The sequence below is a fragment of the Carcharhinus amblyrhynchos genome, chromosome 25 (assembly GCF_965287045.1).
Source record: "Carcharhinus amblyrhynchos chromosome 25, sCarAmb.v2.hapA, whole genome shotgun sequence".
Taxonomy (NCBI): Eukaryota; Metazoa; Chordata; class Chondrichthyes; order Carcharhiniformes; family Carcharhinidae; genus Carcharhinus; species Carcharhinus amblyrhynchos.
The window spans coordinates 29,218,517-29,244,083 of record NC_137348.1 but is presented as its reverse complement, the minus strand read 5'-3'; the positions used below and the strand labels follow the sequence as shown (position 1 = coordinate 29,244,083).

At 43.1% G+C, this 25,567-nt stretch overlaps 1 protein-coding gene across 1 annotated transcript in view; it reads right to left on the bottom strand.

Annotated features, from left to right (window-relative positions):
- Positions 1-25,567, bottom strand: part of LOC145358117 (uncharacterized) — a 237,378-nt gene that overhangs the window by 21,557 nt on the left and 190,254 nt on the right. The window contains exons 12-13 of the mRNA XM_080211791.1: positions 8,129-8,236; positions 2,475-2,528 (exon numbers count right to left, since the gene is read on the bottom strand). Of these exons, the coding sequence (XP_080067917.1) occupies positions 2,475-2,528; positions 8,129-8,236 (162 nt within the window). The remainder of the gene's footprint in view (positions 1-2,474; positions 2,529-8,128; positions 8,237-25,567) is intronic.

The following is a 25,567-nucleotide window of genomic DNA, read 5'->3' as shown; positions in this document are numbered from 1 at the left end:
TTTAGATTGGTAAGGGACACTTTCGGATAGGCCTAGGGACTCTTTTGGGAGCGATAATGTGTCCTGTGGGAGAGGTTGAAGTGCCCTCTAGGAAAGGTCTAGTGCCCTTTTGGATTGTTAAAAATAGACACGACTGTGCGTAAAAAGTGAATAAACTCACTGGAACTGTTATGCTGTCAAGGTATTTAAATCCCCAAGCCCTTAAGTTTAAAAAGACCTGCTGTGAATTTTTGCAATTTCACTACTTTTCACTACTACTAGGATTAGTGTTGCATGACTGATTCCACAACCTGTCATTATCACAGTGGGGAACTTGTAAGTTCACAGTTTGATTGACAGCTTCAAGTGGTTATAAAGCCTTTGATGGGCTGAGAACACAATTATTTTCATATAGGCTCAAGTACTTGAAGAGATTTAAATGTACTGAATGGGTTTTAATCGATAGTATTTTTATTAAACTGTTAAGTCATTAATAGACACATACTTTATTTTACTTAAATCAGCAGGGCTCCCGAGATTTGCACATGTTGGATACAGGGTGAGTTAGCATGGAGAGTGTAAGGACGAGGTTTGGCAGATGAGGAGGGCTGTCATGGGTTGGGATAAATTGGCACTACGTTGGCATACGTGTCAGAAAGGGCCATCAAGGGGTATTAGGTGCTATGGAGGGTTTGAGGGGCTGTGGGCAGTTGAGGCGCCATGGGTAGAGGAGAATAGTTTGGCATGGATGGTCATGGGGAGCATGTGGGGGGTGAGTGAGTGTGCAGGGTGAGTGCTGGATGGCTGTTTTTGGCTTTTCCACTAATTTTTACCACTGTAAAGTACAGAGCACCAAGGCAAGCCTGAATAACCAACAACCCTTCTTCCAACTCCCATTGGCACTGCTCCCTCCCCCACCACCAGAACCAAAATCCAACAATCTGGGGCACATCCTACCACGACAGGTCTGCGGGAATCTGGAATTTTCCTGACTCTGCACTCTCAACTTGACAGGGAAAATTCAGAGTCTCAGCTGATAAGAGAAATGCAATATCCACTGGTTGCATCAAGTGAACAACACTTCAAGCATACAAAACTTAACGACAGTTAACATAAAGAATGGGAGCATTATCTTACATTTATAGAATGCCCATCAATTCATGGGCAGAAGAAAGTAGCAGGATGCTTCACACCAGGTACAGTGGGCAACGTGGTGGCACAATGATTAACATTGCTGCTTCACAGCGCCAGGGACCCGAATTCAATTCTGGCCTCAGGTGAATGACTGTATGGAGTTTGCACATTCTCCCCGTGTCTGCGTCGGTTTTCTTTGGGTGCTCCGGTTTCCTCCCACATTCCAAAGATGTGCAGGTTAGGTTGATTGACCATGCTAAATTGACCCTTAGCGTAAGAGGGATTAGCAGAGCGTATGCATGGTGTGACAGGGAGAGAGCCTGGATGGGATTATTGTCAGTGCAGGCTTCATGGGCCATATGGCCTCCCTTTGCACTATAGGAATTCTACAATTCTATTCTATGATTCATAGTGGAAAGTGAAAATTGGGAGAGGAAGAGAGGTTGAGATCAGGAGCTGGAATAAAGTTTTCATTTCCCCACATGGTGAAGGCAAACACTCATAATGAAGGATAATTAACTCAGTTTGAAACTACTATACTTTTGAGAAAAACATTTTAATCCTGTTCTCTGCAGTTTTTAAACAGGCCTGGCTTTTTTTTTTGATTGTGGCACCGTACTGCGAACCAGTCACTTTTATTGTTGCTAAAGCTATATTGCAGTGTCTTGGAGTTTTATGACGCTTTTGGGAATTGTTGATTTGCAATTGATTGACAGGTCAGGTGGTACCTTTGGATTTTTTTTCTCCTTCACAGGAGAAATCCAAAGTTCTTTACTTTCAGTTTGGTAGAAGCTGTTGGGATTGCAGACTGCAAACTCTGTGTCTCACTCCCTGGTTTTGGAAGCTCTGCTCTTGGTGGCTGGCTAGCTAGAAACCAGAGTCAAGTGGTGTCCCTGTCTCTCAAAATGCGCTGAAAGTTCCAGGGGAGGAAAGCCTCGGCGTTTCAATCCCATATTCAAAGGACTGATTCATAGCAGGCGTTACAAAGATGCAAGATCCAGCATCACGTGAGCATACTTGCTTTCTGTGCTAAGCCCAGTATTTTTGTAGGAATGTTTGGAACAGTATTCTTAGCTGTTAAGGTTTATACAGTGTTACAGTTGTGTTTTTGGTAATTGGTAAAAGTTATTGCTAATTTTCTTACTACGTGTTAACTGTATTTTAAAATAAACTTTGTTTGACAAAAGCAGCCTAGTCGGTCATTTGAATCATACCTGGAGTGAAATATCTTATGCTTACCCATACCAATTTCAAAGTGCAAAATTTATGGTCTAGGCTCACTTTTTTGACGTGGATTATAACACCAATGCCATTTTATATCAAGAAAAGATTGTTCTCTCATAGATAAGGCCAATACACACCTGCTCTCCTTTCTCTCCGCGGATTCCCTTGTCTCCCGTGTACCCTTGCAGTCCCTAACAAAGAGCAGAAAACATGAAGACCAAGGCATTAGCAGATTAAATCTTGCTAACGTTCGACTGTGTAACTATTGCTATTTTTTCCACTGCTCAATATACTTCAGTGTAAACCCAAAAGGGAAAAGAACTTGCATTTATAACACACCTTTCACAACCTCAGGACACAAGGACAATCTTTACAATCGATGAAATACTTCTTTGTACAGATTGGAATGTAGTCCATGTAGTAATCTATTTGTGCACAGCAAGATCCCAAAACTACAATGAATTAAAGACCAGATATACAAATAGAAAATGCTGGAAATATTCAGCAAGTTTGGCAGCATCTGTGGAGAGAGAAGCAGAGTTAACTTTGAGTCTGTATGACTCTTCTTCAGAGCTAAAGAGAGGGAGAAATGTGATCAATTATATGCTGTATAAAAGGAGAGTGGAGCAAATTAGAAGGTCAGTGATAGGTGGGACCTGGGAGAGAATGCAACAAAGATGTATTCAGCACAAGACAGTGGAAGTGTTAATAGCATTGTGAAGGTCTATGGAAGGTGCTGACAGTGCTATGAAGGTAAGAGAGTAGAATGTGTTAATAGGAAAACTAAGGTCAATGGCGACTGAAAACAAAACTTCAGAACGAGTGAGAGATGGCCCAGTGGGCAAGGGAAGGTGTGACTGGGACAAGAAAAATGATTTTAAAAAGTCAAAATGGAAGAGAAAGGTCGCAGTCTCAAGTTGTTGAACTCAATGTCGAGTCCTAAGGGCTGCAAAATGCCCAATCGGGAGATGAGGAGCTGCTCCTTCACTGGACTTCATTGGAACATTGCAGCAGGCCAATGATGGATGTGTGGGCATGAGAACAAGATGCCAAGTTGAAAGGGCAAGTGATAGGAAGTTTGGGGGCATGCTTGCAGACTAAGTGAAGGTGTTCCACAAAGCGGTCAACTAGCCTGTGGTAAACCTCCTCAGTGCAGAGGAGACTGCATTTGGAACCGCCAATGGGAGGAGGTAGAGGTGAAATGTTGTGCACCAGAAAGGAGTACTTTGGACCTTGAGTGGCGAGGACGGAGGAGGCAAAGGGGCAGGTGTTACACCTTCTACGATTGTAAGAGGAGGTGCTGTGGAAAAGGGATGAGGAGTTGGGGTGATGGAGGAGTGGTCTAGGGTATCAAGGAGGGAGCGGTTCCTTTGGAATGCTCAAAGGAAGTTGAAGGGATGATGTGTTTCATGGTGACATCATGCTGGAGTTGGCAGATGATGATCCTTTGAATGCAGAGGCTAGTGTGGTGGAAAGTGAGGACAAAGGCGGCACTATCATGGTTCTGGGAGGGAGGGGAAAGGTTGAGGGTAGAGGTGTGGAGAATGGGTCGACCCAGATGTGTGCCTTGTCAACCACAGAAGTGGGGAAATCCTCAGGATGTGGATGTGGTGTATCTGGATTTCCAGAAGGCATTTGACAAGGTGTCGCACCAAAGACTGCTACATAAGATAAAGGTGCACGATGTTACGGACAATGTATTAGCATGGATAGAGGATTGGTTAACTAACAGAAAGCAAAGAGTGGGGTTAAATGGGTGTTTTTCTGGTTGGCGATCAGTGACGAGCGGTATGCCTCAGGGATCAGTGTTCGGACTGCAATTGTTTACGACCTACATAGATGATTTGGAGTTGGGGACCAAGTGTAGTGTGTCAAAATTCACAGATGACTCTAAGATGAGTGTTAGAGCAAAGTGTGCAGAGGACGCTGAAAGTCTGCAAAAGGATACAAATAGTCTTAAGTGAGTGGGTGAGGGCCTGGCAGATGGAGTACAATGTTGATAAATGTGAGGAGATTCATTTTGGTAGGAATAACAACAAAATGGACTATTAGTTAAATGGTAAAAAATTGCTGCATGCTGCTGTGCTGAGGGACCTGGGTGTCCTTGTGCAAGAATCACAAGGAGTTGGTTTGCAGGTGCAGCAGGTAATTAAGGTGGCAAATGGAATTTTGTCCTTCATTGCTAGAGGGATGGAGTTTAAAAACAACGAGGTTACGTTGCAGCTGTATAAGGTGCTGGTGAGGCCACACCTGGAGTACTGTGTACAGTTTTGGTCTCCTTACTTGAGAAAGGATATACAGGCACTGGAGAGGGTGCAGGGGAGATTCACTAGTTTGATTCCTGAGTTGAGAGTGTTGGCTTATGAGGAGAGACTGAGAAAACTGGGGCTATTCTCATTGGAATTCAGAGAACGAGGGGAGATTGTATAGAAACATATAGGATTGTGAAGAGAATAGATTAGATAGAAGTAGGGAAGTTGTTTCCACTGGCAGGTGAAACTAAAACTAGGGGGCATGGCCTCAAAATAAGGGGAAGCAGATTTAGAACTGAGTTGAGGAGGAACCTCTTCACACAAATGTTTGTGAATCTGTGGAATTCCCTGCCTAGTGAAACAGTTGAGGCTAACTCATTGAATGTTTTTAAGGCAAGGATAGATAAATATTTGAACAGTAAGGGAATTAAGGATTATGGTGAGTGCATGGGTAAGTGGAGCTGAGTCCATGAAAAGATCAGCCATGATCTTATTGAATAGCGGAGCAGGCTCAAAGGGCCAGATGGCCTATTCCTGCTCCTAGTTCTTATGTTCTTATAAGATAAAAGGCAGACATATCTGAAGCACTATTTTCAAAGGTGACATCATTGGAAAAAGATGCAATGGAGGAGGAGAAACTGGGGGGATGGGATAGAGTCCTTACAGGGAGCAGGGTGTGAGGGGCTATAGTTGAGGGGGTCGGGGGGGCTTGAATATTGGTGGTCAGTCTATCACTGGAAATGGATACAAAAAAGTCAAGGAAGGGAATGTTGGAGAATGATCACGTGAAAGCAAGCGAGGGGTGGAAATTCAAAGCACAAAAAGACAAGATAATTTGTTCCTGTGATGTTGGTGAAGACAACAATGTTGGCTCGGATCCCTTGGGTCCACCCATGCTCCTCTCCCTGAAACAGTGTTGTACGATCTTGCATGTCCACTTCAGTATATGGATGAGGCCTTGGCTTAACAGCTCATCTGAAAGTCAGCACCTCTGGCAGTGCAGCGCTCTGGCAGTACCTCACTGGAGGGTCAGTTTGGATTATGTGTCGAAATACAAAAACAAAATTCTGTGGAACCTGGAAATCTGAGGTAAAAACAGGCAGTTCTGACAGTACTCAGTAGGCCATGCAAAATATGTGTTGAGAGGAACAAAGTTAAAATGTTTCACATCCAGAATCTTTCACAAGAACAGGAGAAAGCTGGAGTTTCAACAGATTTTAAGCAAGTACAGAGGCAGTGGGTAGGGGAAGAAGGGAGGGTCTGCAAATTGAAAGCATGGCTCGAGGCTTGAAGTAGGGCATAAACCCATAAACTTAAGTTTCAGTTTATTATTAGTATCACAAGTAGACTTACATCAACACTACAATGAGGTTACTGTGAAAATCCCCTAGTCGCCACACTCCAATACCTGTTCGGGTACACTGAGGGAGAATTTAGCAAGGCTAATGCACCTAATTGGTACGTCTTTCAGACTTGTGGGAAGAAGCTGGAGCACCTGGAGGAAACCCACATTGACGCGGGGAGAACATGCAGACAGTGACGCAAGCTGGGTATCGAACCCGGCTCTGTGGCACTGTGAAGCAGCTGTGCTAACCACTGTGCCGCCCAAAAGTATTTATTTTTCAATGAAAAAAATATAACATAGCTAGTTTTATTGTGTTATTCCCTGTGTTCAACGTTTAATGGTAAGAGCATCTCAGACAATTAGGTGCTCACACCATAGTTTCCCTCAAAATCTGCAGACTCTGAAGATAAACAGATTTATTCAGCAAAATGAAACACAATCTGCTGGGCCAGTTGGAGCCTCAGGTTTTCCTAGCCTTTCAGTACAAAGATACACATTTAACTTTAACTGCACTGGGCTCCCGCAACGCACTCATTAAATCCCCACAGCAGGTATTTGATTCAGTGCATGTTCATTGCTGAGTTGAATTAAGATGACCCAAATACACAATACCATAGCTCAGCCAAGCAGTCTACCCCAGGACTAATCCCCCAAAAGCCCATTGATTTACAGAAATCACCGTTTCTTCACTGTTCAATATTGGTCCATTTTTTTGGTAAGGTCAAGAACAGTTTATAGCATTACAGAACCAAAAGGAGGGGGAAATTTGGAATCCAAATAGTAGATTGCCAGATTCCAGCCAATTAATCAACTGTTTCCCTCAGAATATGAAAGCACAGTCAAATTTCGACAATCCACCTTTGCTGAAATCCTCACAGTGATGCCCGTGCTAATTGATAACGTTAACAGCTACAGCAACCAAAGAAAACATTATTCACCTCAGCTTTAAAGTATAAGTGAACAGAATCTCAGAAGTCATCCTTTCCTCCCACCTGTTTAGCTCAGAGGCATTTATAAAGTAACTGTACATCAATGTGAAGTGGCTCCACTTAAAAAAATTCCATGAAAGGAAATCTTAATAAAGCACAGTAACTGCACCATGTGTGGGCACACCATTATTCCAAAGTAATGGCCCAACCTGACATTTTAAGTTTATTATTATTGTCACAAGTAGGCTTACATTAACATTGAAATGTAGTTCCTGTGAAAATCTCCTAGTTGCCACACTCTGGTGCCTGTTCAGGTACACTGAGGGGGAATTTAGCATGGCCAATGTGCCTAACCAGCACGTCTTTTGGACTGTGGGAGGAAACCAGAGAACTCGGCAGAAACCCCATGCAGACATGGGGAGAACGTGCAGACAGTGACCCAGCTGGGAATCGAACTCGGGTCCTCGGTGCTGTGACACAGCAGTGCTAATCACCGTGCCATCCGAAGGTGGGGGTGGGTAAAGGGGTTTCTCTCCACTTGACTTGGAAGTCAGTTTGAGTCTCAACACATGGCTGGTATCCTGTGGTTCTAAATGTAAAGTGGGTGAGAAAGCAGGAGGTTTTCTTGCCACTTTTTTTCAGCAAGTAATGGTAATTTACAGCACTCTATGCAACACAGAGGCCATAATGTTAATCACAGCAGTGGGGGTGGGGATGGAGTCTCAGCTCTCCCGTGAAGCCAGCAGCTGAGCCCAGTGTACTGTGTACAGTTAGAATACATGCTAATGTCATTAATATTTAAAATCCTGGTCACAAGGCTCATTTCACCAGCAGAACGGAGCTGGCAAGATCTCAAGAGGTGAGAAATTGGGCTGCGAACCTGATTTTTCACCTACTGTCCTATCTTACTGACTCACCATGCCCATCGACCGGGGTGGTGGGCCGATACGATCTTGCTCCAGGAATTTAGCATTGATACAAAGTTAAACAGTTCCTTAAATTCTAAAAGCTGCCTTAACTCCATGCCCCAGGAGTTTTATTGCGTGTCTACGATGCCAGGCAATCAATCCTGATATCACTCTTCGAGATGCTTCTTACAAATAATGAAACGGATTCAATTCACCTGTAGCAGCGACACGTCAGGATTTAATGCTAGGGTTCCCTTTCATTTAAACGAATGCCGCGGTTGTAGGAAATTGAAAGAAGAGGGAAGCAATACTGTCAATCAGTGAGGAAGTACAAGCTGAACCTGCCTTCTCTATTACCTGTTCTCCGGGGATTCCAAGTGGGCCACGAGGACCAGGTTCACCAGGGATTCCATTGGACCCTCTACGACCTGGTGGGCCTGGCAAGCCCCTCGGTCCTTCAAGCCCCTTTAAAGGAGAGAGAATAGTGATTATTGAAGCGTCTCAATTTGTAACTTGAAGCAAAATTGTTTACATACCATCCACGTTATCTGGCATCTGTTACCATACACATGCTGGGGGAAGCTGAGATGACAGGTAGAAACAGTTACTTTCCCTGAGTATGCATTGTTTCGTGACATCGACTGCCCGTTTTCTGGGCACATTTTATTTAGTCTTGGGTTTAACTTACGTCCCCTGTATCATTGATGGGTGAGGATGTTCACACTGAAGGAGTACTGACATCCTTTGACATTGTGGTACATTTAACAAGCGGCATCTTACAGCAATTATTGGGTCATTCTATGCCTGAATTACGTACACACGAGGACGGTCTCAACAGGGATCTTGGGTTCATGTCGCACTATCTGTAACCCCCATGACTTGCCTGGGTTTGCAAAACCTCACTTACTGTACTGTCTGGAGACAATACATATCTCTTTAACATGTGATCAGTGCTCCTTCCACTCACATTGTCAGCCACTTTAAGACTTGAATAGCAGGTTAGGTGTAAAGATTCGCATTCTAAATCAGTAATCTGTAAACTGTCTGTGCTTTATATGCTCTGTCTGAGGCCAGAATTCTCCATTCACCTGACCAAGAGGTTAATCTCGAAAGCTTGTGAGTTTACTATCAAATAAATCGATTGGACTTAAAGCTGGTGTTGTCAGACTTCATACTGAATTACGTACGCCGTAGTTACAGACCCCTAAACAGAAGTGAAAAATAAAGAGAATCCAAACAGCGGGTTCATAGACGAAAGCCTGTGCCAGTTTACTGGTTTGATCTTTATCAAGTAACTGCTTGTGGTAAGCCCATTTACTGCACAAATTGGGTATTAATGAATAAGGAGGTATGTTCTTCCTATGCCTTTTAACATATGCAAGATTACTTTTGTAACGAAGCATCATGGAAGGAAACCCTGGAGTCCTCAGACCTAAAAAATCTATATCTCCATGCTGATTATTAGCACGAAATAATGTACCGTCTTGTGATACAAACAACTCCATTGCCAGCTGTGCTTATCCAGTGAGCTGGAATGTTATCTGATGAAAGGGTCAGGAGAGTTCATGCCTGAAGCTACATCTTGGCTGTAGGTTTTGCAATGACTCTATTTGGCTATCTATGATTGACTGTGTTTAACGAGGTATTTATTTCTTTTGGTAAAGTAGCAGATTGGAGAGATGCTGGTCCATGCGAAACATGTTGCCTTTCTCACTATCTGCAGTCTGGGTCTCTTGGAAGAGACGATGGAAATGAAATGACTCCCTCTAAGAGGGCAAGCAAGGCACACAAAAACAGACAAACCAGTCCATTTCAAGCCTTAACCAAAGAGGGCATGGATATAAATCAAATCAAGAAAGAAAGAAACCTATTTCAGTGAACTGCACCTTCCCATAATTAATGCTGAGCAAAACTTTGAAGCACTATCAAGAATCATAGAATCCCTAAAGTGCAAAAGGAGGCCATTCGGTCCATCGAGTCTGCACCAACAATAATCCCACCCTAGCCCCATCCCCTTAATCCCATGTATTTACCCTGATAATCCCCTGACACTAAGGGACAATTTAGCATGGCCCATCCATCTAACCTGCACATCTTTGGAATGTAGGAAGAAGCCGGAGCACCCGGAGGAAACCCACGCAGACACGGAGGGAACGTGCAAACTCCACACAGACAGTGATCCGAGGCCAGAATTGAACCTGGGTCCCTGTAGCACAGTGCTAACCACTGTGCCACCTTGCCTCATCAATAGCTGGTTCATTACTGAATAAGTGAAAAACCCAAACGTTTTCAAATACACAGACACATTAGGGCTGAGGATTCAGAAAGAAAAACATATTTCAAAGGCGACCTTTTAAAATATTCATTCACAGAATGGGGGCAGTGTTGCCAAAGTAGTATTTACTGTCAGTCTCTAATTGCCCTTGAAGGTGCTGAGCCAATTTCTTGGATAGAATTGAGTGGATTCCTGGGCCATTTCAGTGAACAGTTAAGAGTCAACCACATTGCTGTGTGTCTGAAGTCACATCTAGTCATATAAAAGGTGCAAGCTTTCTTCCCAAAGAGACAAGCGAACTGGAAAGCTTTTTTTTAAAATAACAATCTACGAGTTTCACTGGTTTGTTATCCGGGTTTACTTCATTGCGGTAAAACTCAGCAGCTGCCATGGTTGCACTTGTGGGCGGGGTTTGAACTCGTGGGCGGGGTTTTCCAGCCCTTCCTGCCAGCAGGGTCTTCCAGTCCCGCCAAAGACAAAGACAATCTCATGTGGCGGGTTCCCCGACGACGGGACGGGCGAGTCACTCAAAACACTGCAGACATCGGCAGGAGAAGATGATCCCACCAGCAGCCAATGGAGGGCTGCCTTCACTGCCAGGAAACTTGTCACGGAAGGGGGTGGGGGAGGGGGGGTGGGTGATGGAAGGTGGGGCAGAAAATCGCCCCCATTATCTCTAGACTATTAGCTCACGCTGCTAAGAACTAGGCTGGTAACATAACCACGATGTTTTGATGATGTTTGCGTTATCAGCAACCGCCCAGTTTGAGTGCTTCTTATGCATGCAACCCCAGTTGCTCAGGCCTCAAGCCTCCACGTCCAACGTTGTTCAATGCACTTAATTAGACTTTTCATCCCACTTCCTCCATCATTTTTGCAGCAAAAACCAGCAGTATTCTACTCAAGTTCAGCATATAAATTTTAATTTATTCATGAAAATATGCACTGAATTCTCAATTGTGGGGACAGTTTCAGAATGTATTGCCCTTTGCTCTCAAGCCCTGGATCATAGCCAGGTTGAGAATCATACCTGTTATTTATGAGATGCTTCGCTTCTCATTAAAGTCTGGCAATGCCAGATCTGTTACGTAGAAAGATAGAAAATAGGAGCAGGAGCAGGCCCTTCGAGCCTGTTCTCTCTTTTCAATATGATCATGGCTGATTCTCGATCTAACACCATACCCCCCATGCCCCTGGACGTCTTTAGAGTTTAGGAATCTATTTAATTCTTAAATATATTCAGTGACGTTGATGCCACAGCCTTTGGTGATAGAGAGTTTCACAGGTTCACCATCCTACTCTCATCACTACCCTAGTACTCACCACCGTACTGTCTTCCCTCTTGTTCTGTCAGGTGAAAAATACAAATGTCTGAAACCAAAAGAGAAAATCTCAGCAGGTCTGGCAGCATCTGTAAGCAGAGAAAACAGCTGACATTTCAAGTTCGAATGACTCTTCGCCAACGCTACCTAATTATTTTTGCTTTGACAGAGGGTCATCTGGACTCAAAACGTCAGCTCTTTTCTCTCCTTACAGATGCTGCCAGAGCTGCTGAGATTTTCCAGCATTTTCTCTTTTGGTTTCAGATTCCAGCATCTGCAGTAATTTGTTTTTATATAAAAAGTCTGAGGTCACGTAACAACCGACTCAAGAACAGCTTCTTCCTTGTTTACATCAGACTTTTGAATGGACCTACCTTGCATTAAGTTGATCTTTCTCTACACCCTAGCCATGACTGTAACACTACATTCTGCACTCTCTCCTTTCCTTCTCGATGAACATAATAAGTCTCACTACACCAGTTTACTGTGCTGTGAGAAACACAGCTCACAGTTAAACAATTTAGTCAAGTCAAGTTCTGAAGGAGCAAGATTTTATTTGACGTTCTTGCAAGACCGGGTGTCTAGCGAAATAGGCACACCTCACATAGATTTACAGCACATTTTATACCTTTTTTACAAGCATTGTGATGGCTTTGCAATGTGATGTTCTCTCCTAATTGGTGGTCCCTGTCCCATCTATGTGTTGACATTCTCCTATTGGCTCGAGGTGCCCTAAGTTCCTATCCCATCTAACAATGTCTCCTGTTATCACAAGAGTGCATTAGCAAACTCATCCATCTTATCCAATACTGTTACATGTCCAGTTCAGATTGGCGGTAATCAATCCTTTGCCAACTTAATCACTGCTGTCCCAACCATCTCAGTGACCTTTTCCCCTTTTATGCTTAGTTGTAGAAACAACACATCTTGCAGACCATTTGCTTTTTATAACGTAGGCCTCTTACATTCCTGCAGGATGTGGTGTATGCTTCACTGCACATCACATCTCTGATGTTATCTCTACATTACAGGCAGTCTTTTTATTATCCCTAATTATTGCTGTGTTAGCAGCATCGAACCCTATGTCCTATGTTTGTGACTAAACTCACAGTTGTTTCCATAAAGTGGGTTATTAATATGCCTAACTATATCCAATCTATTTAACTTCAAGCTATTTCTCTATGCTCTACAAATATATGTGTTAACAACATCTTTACCTATTGCTCACAATTCCCCCCTTTTCTTTTTAATTTGTTGTTGACACATCCATCCATCCTCACATTTCAAATTCCTGGAGCATTTGTTCTGCTATTTTGTTTACTTCATCATCCAGTTCATTTCCAATTTTCAATAAATTCATTCTCTCTCCATGATCTACCGTAGACATTTTCTTTGTTAGTGTTGTTTCAATAAGCCTTTGGACCAGTCCCCTTACACAGGGGATTATGCAACATCCCACGGTTATCAATATCCTTGCCATTATTATTAAGGAAGTTAGTACTGACACCACCATTCCTTTCCATTTTCCAAACCAGGATTCTAACCAGACAGTGAATACGTTGTTTACCCCAGAGTTTTCTGCTATTTCCTCTGCTAAGGTTGTTAGTCCTCGTAAGGCTCGGGTTATAGAGCCATCAGGAGCCGTATTATTTGGGATAAAGGTACAACACTTTCCCCCCAACATTACACATACACCTCCTTTTTCTGCTAACGTCATATCTAAGGCTATCCTATTTTCCCACGCCATTCTACTAGTGGCGTCTAGTTGTTCCGCCAACTCCTTGACAGCATCCCTGGTTTAGTTAATGAATCTCTGTTGGTTATAGTATATATAATTTATCCAATCTACGTTCTTATTTATTGTCACCCACCAAAACAAGGATTCAAACCCAGCTGTAATTTGATTTCGAGCTTTAAATTCATCTGGGACTCCCCGAGGCACTCCTATGGGATCTCGATATATCTTTTCATCAAAAGAAATTCCTATCACTGATCTCTTATTTTTCCTTATCTTTTTCGATTCTTCAAATGCCAGGGTAAATGGTATAGCCAATTGGACAATTGCACATGTACCTTTCCACTGGGGGGGTAGAGTTGGCCTCAGTACCCTTCCTCCACAATACCACCATATATCTGCTCTGGGGATTTTCAATGATGAATAGTTCCCTCCCATTCCGTTCTCTGTAATGCTCCTGATCTCTGAGCATGATTCTAACTCCCCCATATAATGAGTTAACTCTGCCCCTTGTCGGTTCACACATGAAGTGTGATTCACAACAGCAGTGAGAAACTGAGGGGGAGTTTTTAAGTTCTTTGCTTCCACGGGAGGGAACATCAGGGATAGGGATGTGCAGTTCGGATTGCCCCATGCTTCCTGTTCTTGATACAGGGCTAACATGCACTCCATACCTCTTCTGTCGCGTTTCCATCCCAGAGGGAAGGGTACTATTTGAGCCACTGGCCTCCCAGACGCACAGGCATAGCAATTGCTTTTATTTAAGCTTTTTACAGTGTATTTGATCCATTCTACCCAGGCATTGGTCTCCTCATACCCAGTCTCTATTTCAAGGGTTTGTTTTAGGTTGTGTATTTCTACTACTTTTACTGCTCTTGGATCGTTTTGGGGAACCTGATCATTTCGGTCGGGTGTTTTCAAATTTTTATCTACATAGATTTGGAAACAGCATTTCAATTTGCTGTCTTTTCCTCCCTCCTTTACCCTGATTCTAAATACTGCCTGGTGCAGTTGATAGTCTCTGGTCCAATTAACCGTAAGGAAGGGTCCACCAGCTATCGAGTACCAGGAGAGGTTCTTAGGATCTAGAATTGGACCGTTTATTTTGTTGGTCCATTTGGTCCCTTTTATTGTTATATATATATAGGATTGCATTTCTTGTCTAAGCATTCTGATCTGGACTGCATATGTTTCTGATGAAGGGATATTATGGAAGGGAGTCCACCCCAAGGATATTTTCCATCAGCATAAAATTGTAAGGATTCTACCGAATATTTTCGCTGGCTCACCAGATCTCCACACACTACCAAAGAACATAGGTCAGTTTCTACCACCTGTGTTGTAGGGAGATCCAGAATCGTAATTGAGCTTATAGTATTTTTCCTTTCCTTTTCTAATTTATCTGAATTATATCCCATACTTGTAAGTACTTTCTGAGACAAGAGGAAGGAAAGCATTATCCAGGTTACCCCTTCCATTCTATCCCTTTCTCGTTACCTTTTAGGAGAGAACTTATTCAAAACAGTTTCTTTCCCGCGCTCACGCCGCTACTAGAAATTGATTATTTAGAGTCTTTTAAATTTCAGCTTTAAAGGTTCTTCAGTTGGTTCGACCTTCCACATGTCGGAATTATCTGGAGGTTTTACCAGTCCTTTTGATTCTAGTATGATGTGTCCACCCCTTTTCAGCAGTCCTGATTGCTGTCTCAGTTGTTAGGAGTGCTTGATATGGTTCCTCCCATTCCAGTTGCAGCTTAGTTTCTTTCCATGACTTTACCAGGACCCAATCTCCCGGTCGAATTGTATGTACCGTGAAGTCAAGGGCTGGAGTCTGCGACAATAATCCTTGTTTCCTAAGGGAAGATATCGAGGAGGACAGGCCCAGTATATATTTCTTTACAAATTGATCATTCATTTCAGGAACCGGTAACTCCCCGACTGTCCCCATATAAGGCAGTCCAAATAGCATTTCATAGGGGGATAAACCCAAATCCTTTCGAGGAGGTGTACAAATACGCAAAAGCGCTTTTGGTAAGCACTTAGTCCAAGGGAGTTTCGTTTCTATTATCAGCTTAGATCCTCTGTCCACTCTAAAACATTAGGTTCTTCTTCTAACAGTTTCAAATATAGTTGTTTAGTTTTCTGTGCGTACCCTTTGATCCACAATCTACAGTATCCTACTAATCCCAAGAACCTCCTAAGTTCTTTTTTAGTCCGTAGTATATTTAGATCTAGGATTCCTTGTATTCTTTCTGGATCTATTCTTCTCCTTCCCTCACTGATTAGGTGTCCAAGGTATTTAACTTCCTTCTCTACGTACTGCAGCTTTTTCTTTGACACCCTGAATCCCTGTTGTCCCAGAAAATTCAATAAGCTATTTGTGGTTTCTATTACCTTTTCCTTTCCTCCTCCTGTTACTAGTAGGTCATCTACATATTGTAGTAACGTGATTTCATCAGGCTTTTTAAATCTTTCTAACACCTGCTTTAAGACTTGACCGAAAAGATTTGGGGACTCTGTGAACCCCTGTGGGAGCACTGTCCACCTGAACTGTTGTTTCCGTCCTGTGATAGGATTTTCCCACTCAAAAGCAAATAAGTCTCGACTTTCTTCCACCAGTGGGCATATCCAAAATGCATCTTTTAGGTCTACTACACTGAACCATCCATGATCAGGAGGAATCTTGCTTAATAAAGTATAAGGATTAGGGACAACGGGGTGTCGTGTCTGCACTATCTGATTCAGGGCCCTTAGGTCTTGTACCAGGCGGTACGTTCCATCAGGCTTCTTTACAGGCAATATAGGGGTATTATAAGGGGACATGCAGGGTTCTAACAGTCCATCTCTAACCAATCCTTCAATTACTGGCTGTAATCCTTTTTTTTTCCTTGCAAAGGTATAGGGTATTGCTTAACACACACCGTCTCTCCTTCTTTTTTAAATTTATTTGCAGAGGAGGAACGTCTAATCCCCCTCGGTTTCCCTCCCCTGCCCAGACTATCGGGTCTATTTGCTGTTCCTGTTCGTCTGTTAATACTGCCAATGGTTACTGTTAATTGGTTCTTTTCTACTCCAATTGCCAAACTCAATTTAATTATTAAGTCTCTGCCTAATAAATTACTGCCAACTGCTGGTATGTATAAGAGTTGACCCTCCATCCTCTCAGTCTGATATTTAAGCATAATTGGTTCAAACATGGGGACTGTAAAACCTTCCCCTTTCACTCCTGATACCGTTAATTTTTTATCGATTAACTTTATTCCTCTCGGTATATAATTCAGAGAGGATCTAGTGGCCCCCGTATCCACCAGAAACACCGCATCTTCTTGTTGGGGACCCACCTGCAGATTTATCAAGGGTTCCCGGTGGATTCCCGGGGGTAGGAACCCCTGACCTCCCTAATCTTCATCCATACTCATGAGAGGGACTACCCTCTCTTCTCTTTGTAATTCAGGGCACTGTCTTCTAAAATGTCCAACCATTCCACAGTGATAACACCCCTTTTGGGTTTTTTGTGTTACCCCACCTTTTAGTGCCCCACCTTTTCTACTTCCGCGCACCTTCCGTTCAACATACTGATACCCTCGTGTCCTTTCCTCAGTTAGGGGATTTACCCTCTTTCTCACAATCTCATCTACGGTCGCTACCATTATCTTTGCCTTCTGTTTCTCTGTCTCATTATCTCTCTTCACAAATACCTTCTGTGCTTCTCTTAACAATTCATCAAGTGGCTTCTCACTCCACCCTTCTATTTTCTGAATTTTTTTTTTATCCCCACTCCACTTCTTAGTGGAAGTGACTACTTGTTCAATTAGTCCAGCTAACTGATGTATTAACAATACTGCTATTTTCTTTGTTTGGTTTCTTTTTTCTAACTCTCTAATCTGTGATTCTGACGTTTTAATTCTCTCCTTGTCGTCAGCCCAATTTTTTTTTTACCCAAGACTGAGATGTGTTCAATTAATCCAGTTTAAACCTGTTTAATTAATTCAAACTAAGAGAATTCCAATTATCTTAGTTCCGTCCTTTTTTTTCCCAATCATTTCCATTGTTGATCTAGTGGGTGAAATGGATCCCACCCCTAGGTCTCTCTTATCACAGTCCGGTGATACCTATCAGGGGTGATCAGTCCCCTCCGTACCACCGCTTACACTCGTGGGCTTACACCCTTAAGCTCACACTATTAAGCCGGCTTTCTTTCTTACTCACGTCTGAACATCACATCCCAGGCATCCTTTTCTAGCCTTTACACTCACTTCAAACTTCTGAGCTTCGCGTAGGGGGCTACCCTCTCCACAACTGGTCTAAGGCTAGGTGTAAAGACAGACGCCTCCTTATCTGCACGTGCTCAGCTCAGACCTCTCACACACTCTCACACTCTTTCATCACAGATGTGCACCTACTGTACTTTGATTCACTCCCTTAAATTCGGTAATCTATTCCGGAGCTCCGGTTGTGGCCATTCAACCGGACCCGTAAACAGATCCCAGGTTTCAGCACCAATTCTTGTAGGTAAAGATACCTCTGAGACTAATTGTGAGTCAAAGTACAGCAGTTTATTTAACAAAAGCCTGATTCAGAAAATCCAAAATAAGATTCATTTTTATCACCTTTAAATATCCTCACTAAATCAAGACCCTTGCACATTCTTACAATTCTGGTACAATAAAACAAAACATCACTTGGAACACAGATGCACAAAGAAATACTGAAAGCATTCTAATGTGCAATCTACATGTTTAATTATTTCTACAGCTCTGCCTTTGTAACCAACACAGGCAAGTACAAAATCAAATCTACTGTTTGCCTAACTGGTTAACTCTCCTTACAACTTTAAGATGCAATGTAATGCCACCTTTCCCACTTGGCAGAATTCAAATCTCTGTCCGATCCCTACCTAATTTATTAAACTTAAAGCAATTCACTTTGATTGGCTATACCTATTACATCACATGAGGGTCTCAATTACACAGTTCCACCCTCTCTCTCTCTCTCTCTCTGTACCATACAGAGTCAGCCTGCTTGTCTCTTTTTTTAACCCTTTACTGGTGGGAGCTCACTGGCCTCTAATAAATTTGACCTGTTTGATTTGGGTGCCCCATGCCGTGACAAATCCCCTTCTCTCTCAAACAGTCATATAGTCATGCACAATTCCAAATACATAACTGCTATTAGCGTTCACCCCGCACCTCAGTAAAAGCCTATGTCAGGGTTCCCAGTTCCACTGACATACTTCTCTCTACTCTTTCTGCTTCCTCATCACATAACCTCCCCCGCAGCCCCGAAATTAACATTATCCAGCAACTTGCATAGTCAATTCCTTTCTGGGACACCGGCTGCTTCTATCTCACATATTCATTAAGAATATGACAAACCCAATCCTCCTCCGATCCGTACTTTGGCCAGAAGACAGACGGACTCCGGATTGCTTCTTTCACCCAAACAAGACAACAATATCCTCTCATTGTCGTCTTGTTTTTATCCCTAGTACAGCTACTAGTGCTCCAACCTTCCAACATCCTTCCCAACGGACTTTCTGGAGGGATGTTACCTGGGGCCCCAATCCTGACACCTTTCCCGGGGGACTTCTTCCAACTACCCCCATTTTTCCATGGTTTACCGACCACGACCCGGTCGCCAAGGCAATACTTAAAAGTCACTTTTCTTACCTTGGTCCGTGCACAGCGTTGCCCGACCACACGACGGTGCCTATCGTATCCCACTTACTCGTTCAGAACAACTTTCCTAGGATTCTTAACAGTCAGTGGCAGAGAAGCCCACCGATGAGCACCTGGGACCGTTCAATTTGGAACGGGACGCGTCTTCCCAGTAGTCACCGGCAACCCCCCTACCAGGGATGTTAGGATCCCGGACGAGCCCCCAATTGTGAGAAACACAGCTCACAGTTAAACAATTTAGTCAAGTCAAGTTCTGAAGGAGCAAGATTTTATTTGACGTTCTTGCAAGACCGGGTGTCTAGCGAAATAGGCACACCTCACATAGATTTACAGCACATTTTATACCTTTTTTACAAGCATTGTGATGGCTTTGCAATGTGATGTTCTCTCCTAATTGGTGGTCCCTGTCCCATCTATGTGTTGACATTCTCCTATTGGCTCGAGGTGCCCTAAGTTCCTATCCCATCTAACAATGTCTCCTGTTATCACAAGAGTGCATTAGCAAACTCATCCATCTTATCCAATACTGTTACATGTCCAGTTCAGATTGGCGGTAATCAATCCTTTGCCAACTTAATCACTGCTGTCCCAACCATCTCAGTGACCTTTTCCCCTTTTATGCTTAGTTGTAGAAACAACACATCTTGCAGACCATTTGCTTTTTATAACGTAGGCCTCTTACATTCCTGCAGGATGTGGTGTATGCTTCACTGCACATCACATCTCTGATGTTATCTCTACATTACAGGCAGTCTTTTTATTATCCCTAATTATTGCTGTGTTAGCAGCATCGAACCCTATGTCCTATGTTTGTGACTAAACTCACAGTTGTTTCCATAAAGTGGGTTATTAATATGCCTAACTATATCCAATCTATTTAACTTCAAGCTATTTCTCTATGCTCTACAAATATATGTGTTAACAACATCTTTACCTATTGCTCACAGTGCCCACCCCATTCTCCGTGAAGGGTATGCTTTGTCTGTATAGATGCAAGAAACAATACTTTTCACTGTCTAATAATACGTGTCAATAATAAATCAAATCAAATTAAATCGAAATCTGAGCAAAGGGGTTTCTCCTCATCTCAGTCCTAAATGACTTACGTATCCTGAGACTGTGATCCTTTATTCTATTCTGTTCTCATGAAAGTTTGAATTGGAATAGAATCAAAGTTCTGTTAACGTATATGGAAATAATTGCGCAAAACTGTATTAACAAAATTAAAAAGTTGCACCGTGGTGAGTCTTCTGGTAATGAGTTCTCCATCACTGGCAAGACGGAAGAACCAGCAAGATCAGAAAAATGCAGCTACTCCAGGGTTAGCGAGTCAGAGAATTCCGACAATACAGAAGGAAGCCATTCGGCCTATTGAGTCTGGACTGAATCACCAACGGAGCGTCCCATCCAGGCCCTATCCCTGTAACCCCAAATATTTACCCCATTAACCCCTCCGACCTACACGTCTTGGGGCCCTAAGAGGCAATTTATCATGGCTGATCCACCTAATCTGCACATCTTTGGGCTGTGGAGGGAATCCAGAGCACCCGGAGGAAACCTACGCAGCCACGAGGAGCACATGCAGACATCCAAGGCTGGAATTGAACCCAAGTCATTGGTGCACTGAGGTAGCAATGTTAACCACTGTACCACTCTGCTGGGAAGCGTTCTTTCTATCGGCTGCTCTTTAGACTTTGCAAAGTTGGCCAAAAATCCCTGAGGTAAGCCTGCTGGACTGGGTAAGGTCCAACAACTGGGAAGACAGGTAAAATGGCAAACATCCTGGATGCAGTTTACATTGGGAGGGTGGGGGTGGGTGGGTATCAACTAGTGACTCCAAATGGAAAGTTTGCATGTCACAATGGGGATAGAATTGAGCTGGATTCTAATCAGATGCTGATACGTACTGCTGAGTTTCAGACAAGAAGAAAAGCCAGCTGACTAAGCACGACACACGAGTGTACATCCATGGAACTAGACGCCAACAGGGGAAATCAAACAGGGAAAGGAGAACACAAAAGAAAGATCAAGTACAGTCTGTAATAATCTTCAAAATAAAACACGAATGTGTTAATGTGGCATGCAGAGCAATTTACACCAACCTGCAATGCAGAATTCAGTACGAGTTACCAGGTGCCTACTACCAGAACAAAAGCCGCTTTGAGATTTTTGCTAGTCCTAAATCCTCTTGCTGAGTCAGGGCAATTATCCAGTCATGTTTAAAATCATACGGCTGTCTAATTAAAACCACCAGCAATTCAGTACAACCGAGATCATCAGGCATTGCGCAGAGTGACACAGCACTGACAGAAACCTGATGACAACAGGCACTCGAGGCCAAAACCTGTCTTGTTTCTGATGCGGAGTTTCACTTCAAGATGACAACTGATTTGTGATCTAAATTCCCAAAGGTTTAGCGCAGCATTGACAATGATGTAAATACTGTAAGATTATTCCTCTGCTTGAGTTGCAGCATCCTTCAATATGATCGGGATGGCTTTTCAGTTAAAATGCATTTAAAGTCATGACAAAAGCTATTATCATTCATTGATTGAATTACATGGTAGTTCCTTAAGTACATCTTCTTTATTTGCTTTTCTTTACCTTTACCTGCCTGACAAACCACAGTTGCTCGAGTAGATAGCCTCAGCAGTGTTCATTCTGCTGAACTCATTTAAGATATTAAGGTCAGAATCTGAAGCACAGCATTGAACCAAAATCCCAACCCAAGTGACGGTTGGACAGTTGTTGGTAAGGCCCGATGAGCTAAATCTGAGATTCACTGCATTGGGTACTCAACATAGATTCATGTCCGCAATTCTTCACACACATTGAGTGCCTGTACGGTGGTTGGTCAAAAGAAGAGGGCCGTCAACAACAAACACCACTTGCATTTATATAGCAACATTAATGTACAAAAACAGCCCACAATACTCAACAGGAGCCTCATGTGACACAAATGATATAGATCCAAAGAGGGATCATGAGAATGAGGACCAAAGGTTTGAAAGAATTGATGTTAAGATTCTTTTTCATTCAAGGGATGTGGGTTAGCTGGGCCAACATTTATTGCTTTTTAAAGGGGAAAGAGGGGCAGGGAAACTTGCAAAGAATAAAACAAAGTACAGGCCCTTCGGCCCTCCAAGCCCATGCCGATCATGATGCCCTAACTGAACTAAAAAATACCTTCTCCCCTTACTCAGTCCACATTGCTCTATTCCCTCCCTATTTGTGTACCCATCCAGATGCCTCTTCAACATTGCTACTGTGCTTGTTTCCACCACCTTCTCTGGCAGTGCGTTCCGGGCACTCACTATTCACTGCGTGGGAGGGGATTCCAAACCTAGGAGTGTAGGCAAACGAAGGCACAGCCACTGATGGTGGGGTGACGGGAGTGGCGATGCAGAAGCCCGGAGTTAGAATTCTCCAAGGGTTGGAGGACTGGAGGGTGTTAGAGAGGTAGGGTGGAGCAAGGATTTGAACACAAGGGTGAGAATTTTAACACTAAAGGATTGCTAGGCCAGGCGTCAATGTGGGCTAGCAAGCACCGGGATGATAGATGCAACTGCTTCAGTGCGAGTTATGTTGCAGACAGACTTGTGTTAAGAAAGGGACCACTGCCCCATTCCACTCCTGTGTAATTTCAGCATTGTCACACTCGAGGTTTGCAAAGGCTCCCCTAGGGTAAAATACAAGGGAAAATCTGAAGCCAAATTATAGCTGAGAGAGTTACGGAGGAACATTTGATCTCAAAACTCAGTGTATTTCATGTGGATTATGAGGACTAAAAAAGTCTCAAAGTGTTGGAAGATGTTCTAATGCCTGTTCACTTAGTCATCAATAGTGTATGAGATCGAGGAACTTCAAAGGGAAACAAAGGCCTAGATTTCTGTCTGTGGGTTGAATGTGCAGAATCGGGAAAATTCTCAGCTCCGTGAACCTGATTTCTAAAAAGTTTTCATTCTGGACTGGGTGGTTATATTAGGAGTCAGGTCAGTTGATCCTGAAATGTGTGGGGAGAATGCTGGATGCAAGAGCTGGCTTGGCAGATGGTCTGCCTCTGTGCATTGCCACTGTATTGAAATTTGTTTAAAATGCAGGACAAGATAAAATAGTCATCCAGCCCCCACTTCTCATCTCCTCCACACACTCAATATGTCTCATCCATAACCAACCTGTATCCCCAATCTCCCCCATGTTTCTGATTAGCCCCATTGCTAACTTAGTGCCAACACTTGCCAACCTATTCCCCGGCCTTTGCCCTTACACGTACTATTCCAACTGACTCTGTCAAAGATTGGCAGATCTCAGGACCCATGGTGAGATCAAACAAAATAAAATTCCAAGTGCCTATTGCAAACTTTCTTTTAAAAAGCTCTCATTCATAAAACCCATGTATATTCTTTAAACTACCCTTATAACAACAAATAATTGATTTAAATGCACGATTCTTAATACAAAAAACACATTGGAAATCATAACCCATGTCAAGGAGTCTATCACCACTTGGTGCTGTCAGTCAAACTGTGAAATGGCAGGCACCCTGCTGCGATAATGGACAGCTGTGAAATCAGTCATGCAGCACTAATCCAGTAATAGAAATCTCATGCATGTGTCAACAGAGTGTGAAATAGTAAGCAATTATTTCTCTTCTAACATTCCAGACAGTTTTTTCAAAGAGTTAGAGAGGAGGATTCTTAATGCCTTGAGAACTACCATTGACAGTTGATCTTAATGCTTTTGGCAGTTGTTTTTGCCATTTCCAATGAATATATACAATTTTTACACACATTCATGTCTACTTTTATAATCCCTAAAGGCATCTGACCTCTCTTGAAGGTGTCACAGGACCCTATTCAAAAGACTTTCTTGTCTCTCTAAAAGTGTACCATGGTTATCCAAACAAACCACAAAGTTTTGGTCTGTTCTTACCTGATCTAATCTGCCCATGTCAGGTTTCAGACACCCCTCACTCCAGGTCTCACAAAAGTGAAGGCAGCTGCTGATTTTTTTTTAACATATGGGAAACTTCCTCCATCATGGCAAAAATGCAAACCAAAGTGAAAGTACGGAAAGAAAGGACATATGGGTCATTTCTGCAGTTCTATTGCAGTGCTAGTAGACTATGCTGCATTGCATTGTACAAATGGTGTGATTTTATTCAGGTCAACTTACAAAAGTACAATGAATCTATGCCCTCAGGATACAAGGGTCTGCACTGAATTCTTTGAGTCATTTGGTGCATCATTCAAACAAAAGTCAAGAGAACCAAAGTTACCCACCAGAGGTCATTGCCCTTCTGTTTCAAGGAGGTCAGATATGGAAGAAGCGGGACACAATCCTACAATCTTTGAAGGTGACAGGACAATTTGAAAAAGTGGCTAATAAAACACGCATATTGGCTACTTGGGTTACTAATGGAGACATTGAAGGGCAAGGAAGAAAGTCACGCTTGGTTGTGGTATTGTGAATAATTCTGGCCATCACATTTTAGGAAGAATGTCACGGCTTTGAGAGCAGACGTGGGAAGTTTATTGAGGGGATTCCATGGGGAGGAACTTCACTCACATTGGGAGGTTGGAGAGGCTAGGATTGTTCTCCTTCAAGCAGAAAAATGGCCTCCTTCTGAGCCTCAACTTTGATGATAATCCAATGCTCATAGTAAAGAAATAGAACCTCCCACATCCATAAGTCATCCATAAACAGCGTAATTTTACCTGGTGTTCACGCCAAGCTGCAACGAGGTCAAAGTATTTGGCGCCCAGTGAAATCTCTGTTCGCTGCAGCAGGATCAGAAAATCCCACCAGCATCAATAGCTGTAACATTCTGGCCTAAGAGTTCTCAGGAACCATGAAGACTGTCTTTCCAAGGATATGGCCATTAGAATCATGGCAGAAAGTCTTCATCATCAACTTGGTGCAGTTTTAATCATAAAATCCCAACAGTGCAGAGAGAGGCCATTCAGCCCATTGAGTCTGCACCGACTCTCAGAAAATATCTTACCCAGGTCCACCCTCCTGCCCTATCCCCATAACCCTGTGTATGGCTCATCCACTTAACCTGCGCACCTTTGGACTAAGGGAGTAAACCGGAGAAGTATAAAAAGAATGAGGAGGCCATTGAGTCTGCACCGACTATCTGACAGAGCACCTTACCCAGAGCCAGCCCCCACACCAAGCATTTATCCCATTAATCTCCCTAACTTACACAATGTGGGCAATTTAGCGTGGACGATCCACTTAACCTGCACATCTTTGGACAGAGAGGAAACCGGAGCACCTGGGGGAAACTCTCACAGACATGGGGAGAACATGCAAACTCCATATAGACAGTGCCCCGAGGCTGGAATTGAAGCTGGATCCTTGATGCTGTGAGGCAGAAGTGCTAACCACTGTCCCACTGTGCCACAGTAAAACAGGCAAAATAGTCAGATGGACTTTCCACACTTTAGTGCGTGCATGTGCCTGTCCATATTGCTGCAGGGCAGATCTTGTTGCTGGCAAACAAAAATGTTTCTCGCGTGCAGCTAAATCCTACCACTTAGCAGCACCAAGATAGTGACTAATGTTAACTACTTGTATACTGACTTACACCAGGGTGAGCCATACTTGTCTATGTTCCTACAAATTTCTTTGTCTGTTATCTTGTATTTGCTGAAAGGAAAATGCAGTGTCTACAGGTAGGAACACTGACAGATTGGTGTAGGCTTTCCAACCTTTCAATCATTGATCCAGGATAAGGAGCCAGGCATTTGCATTCCAGAGAGCATGCATTAGGGTGAGTCAT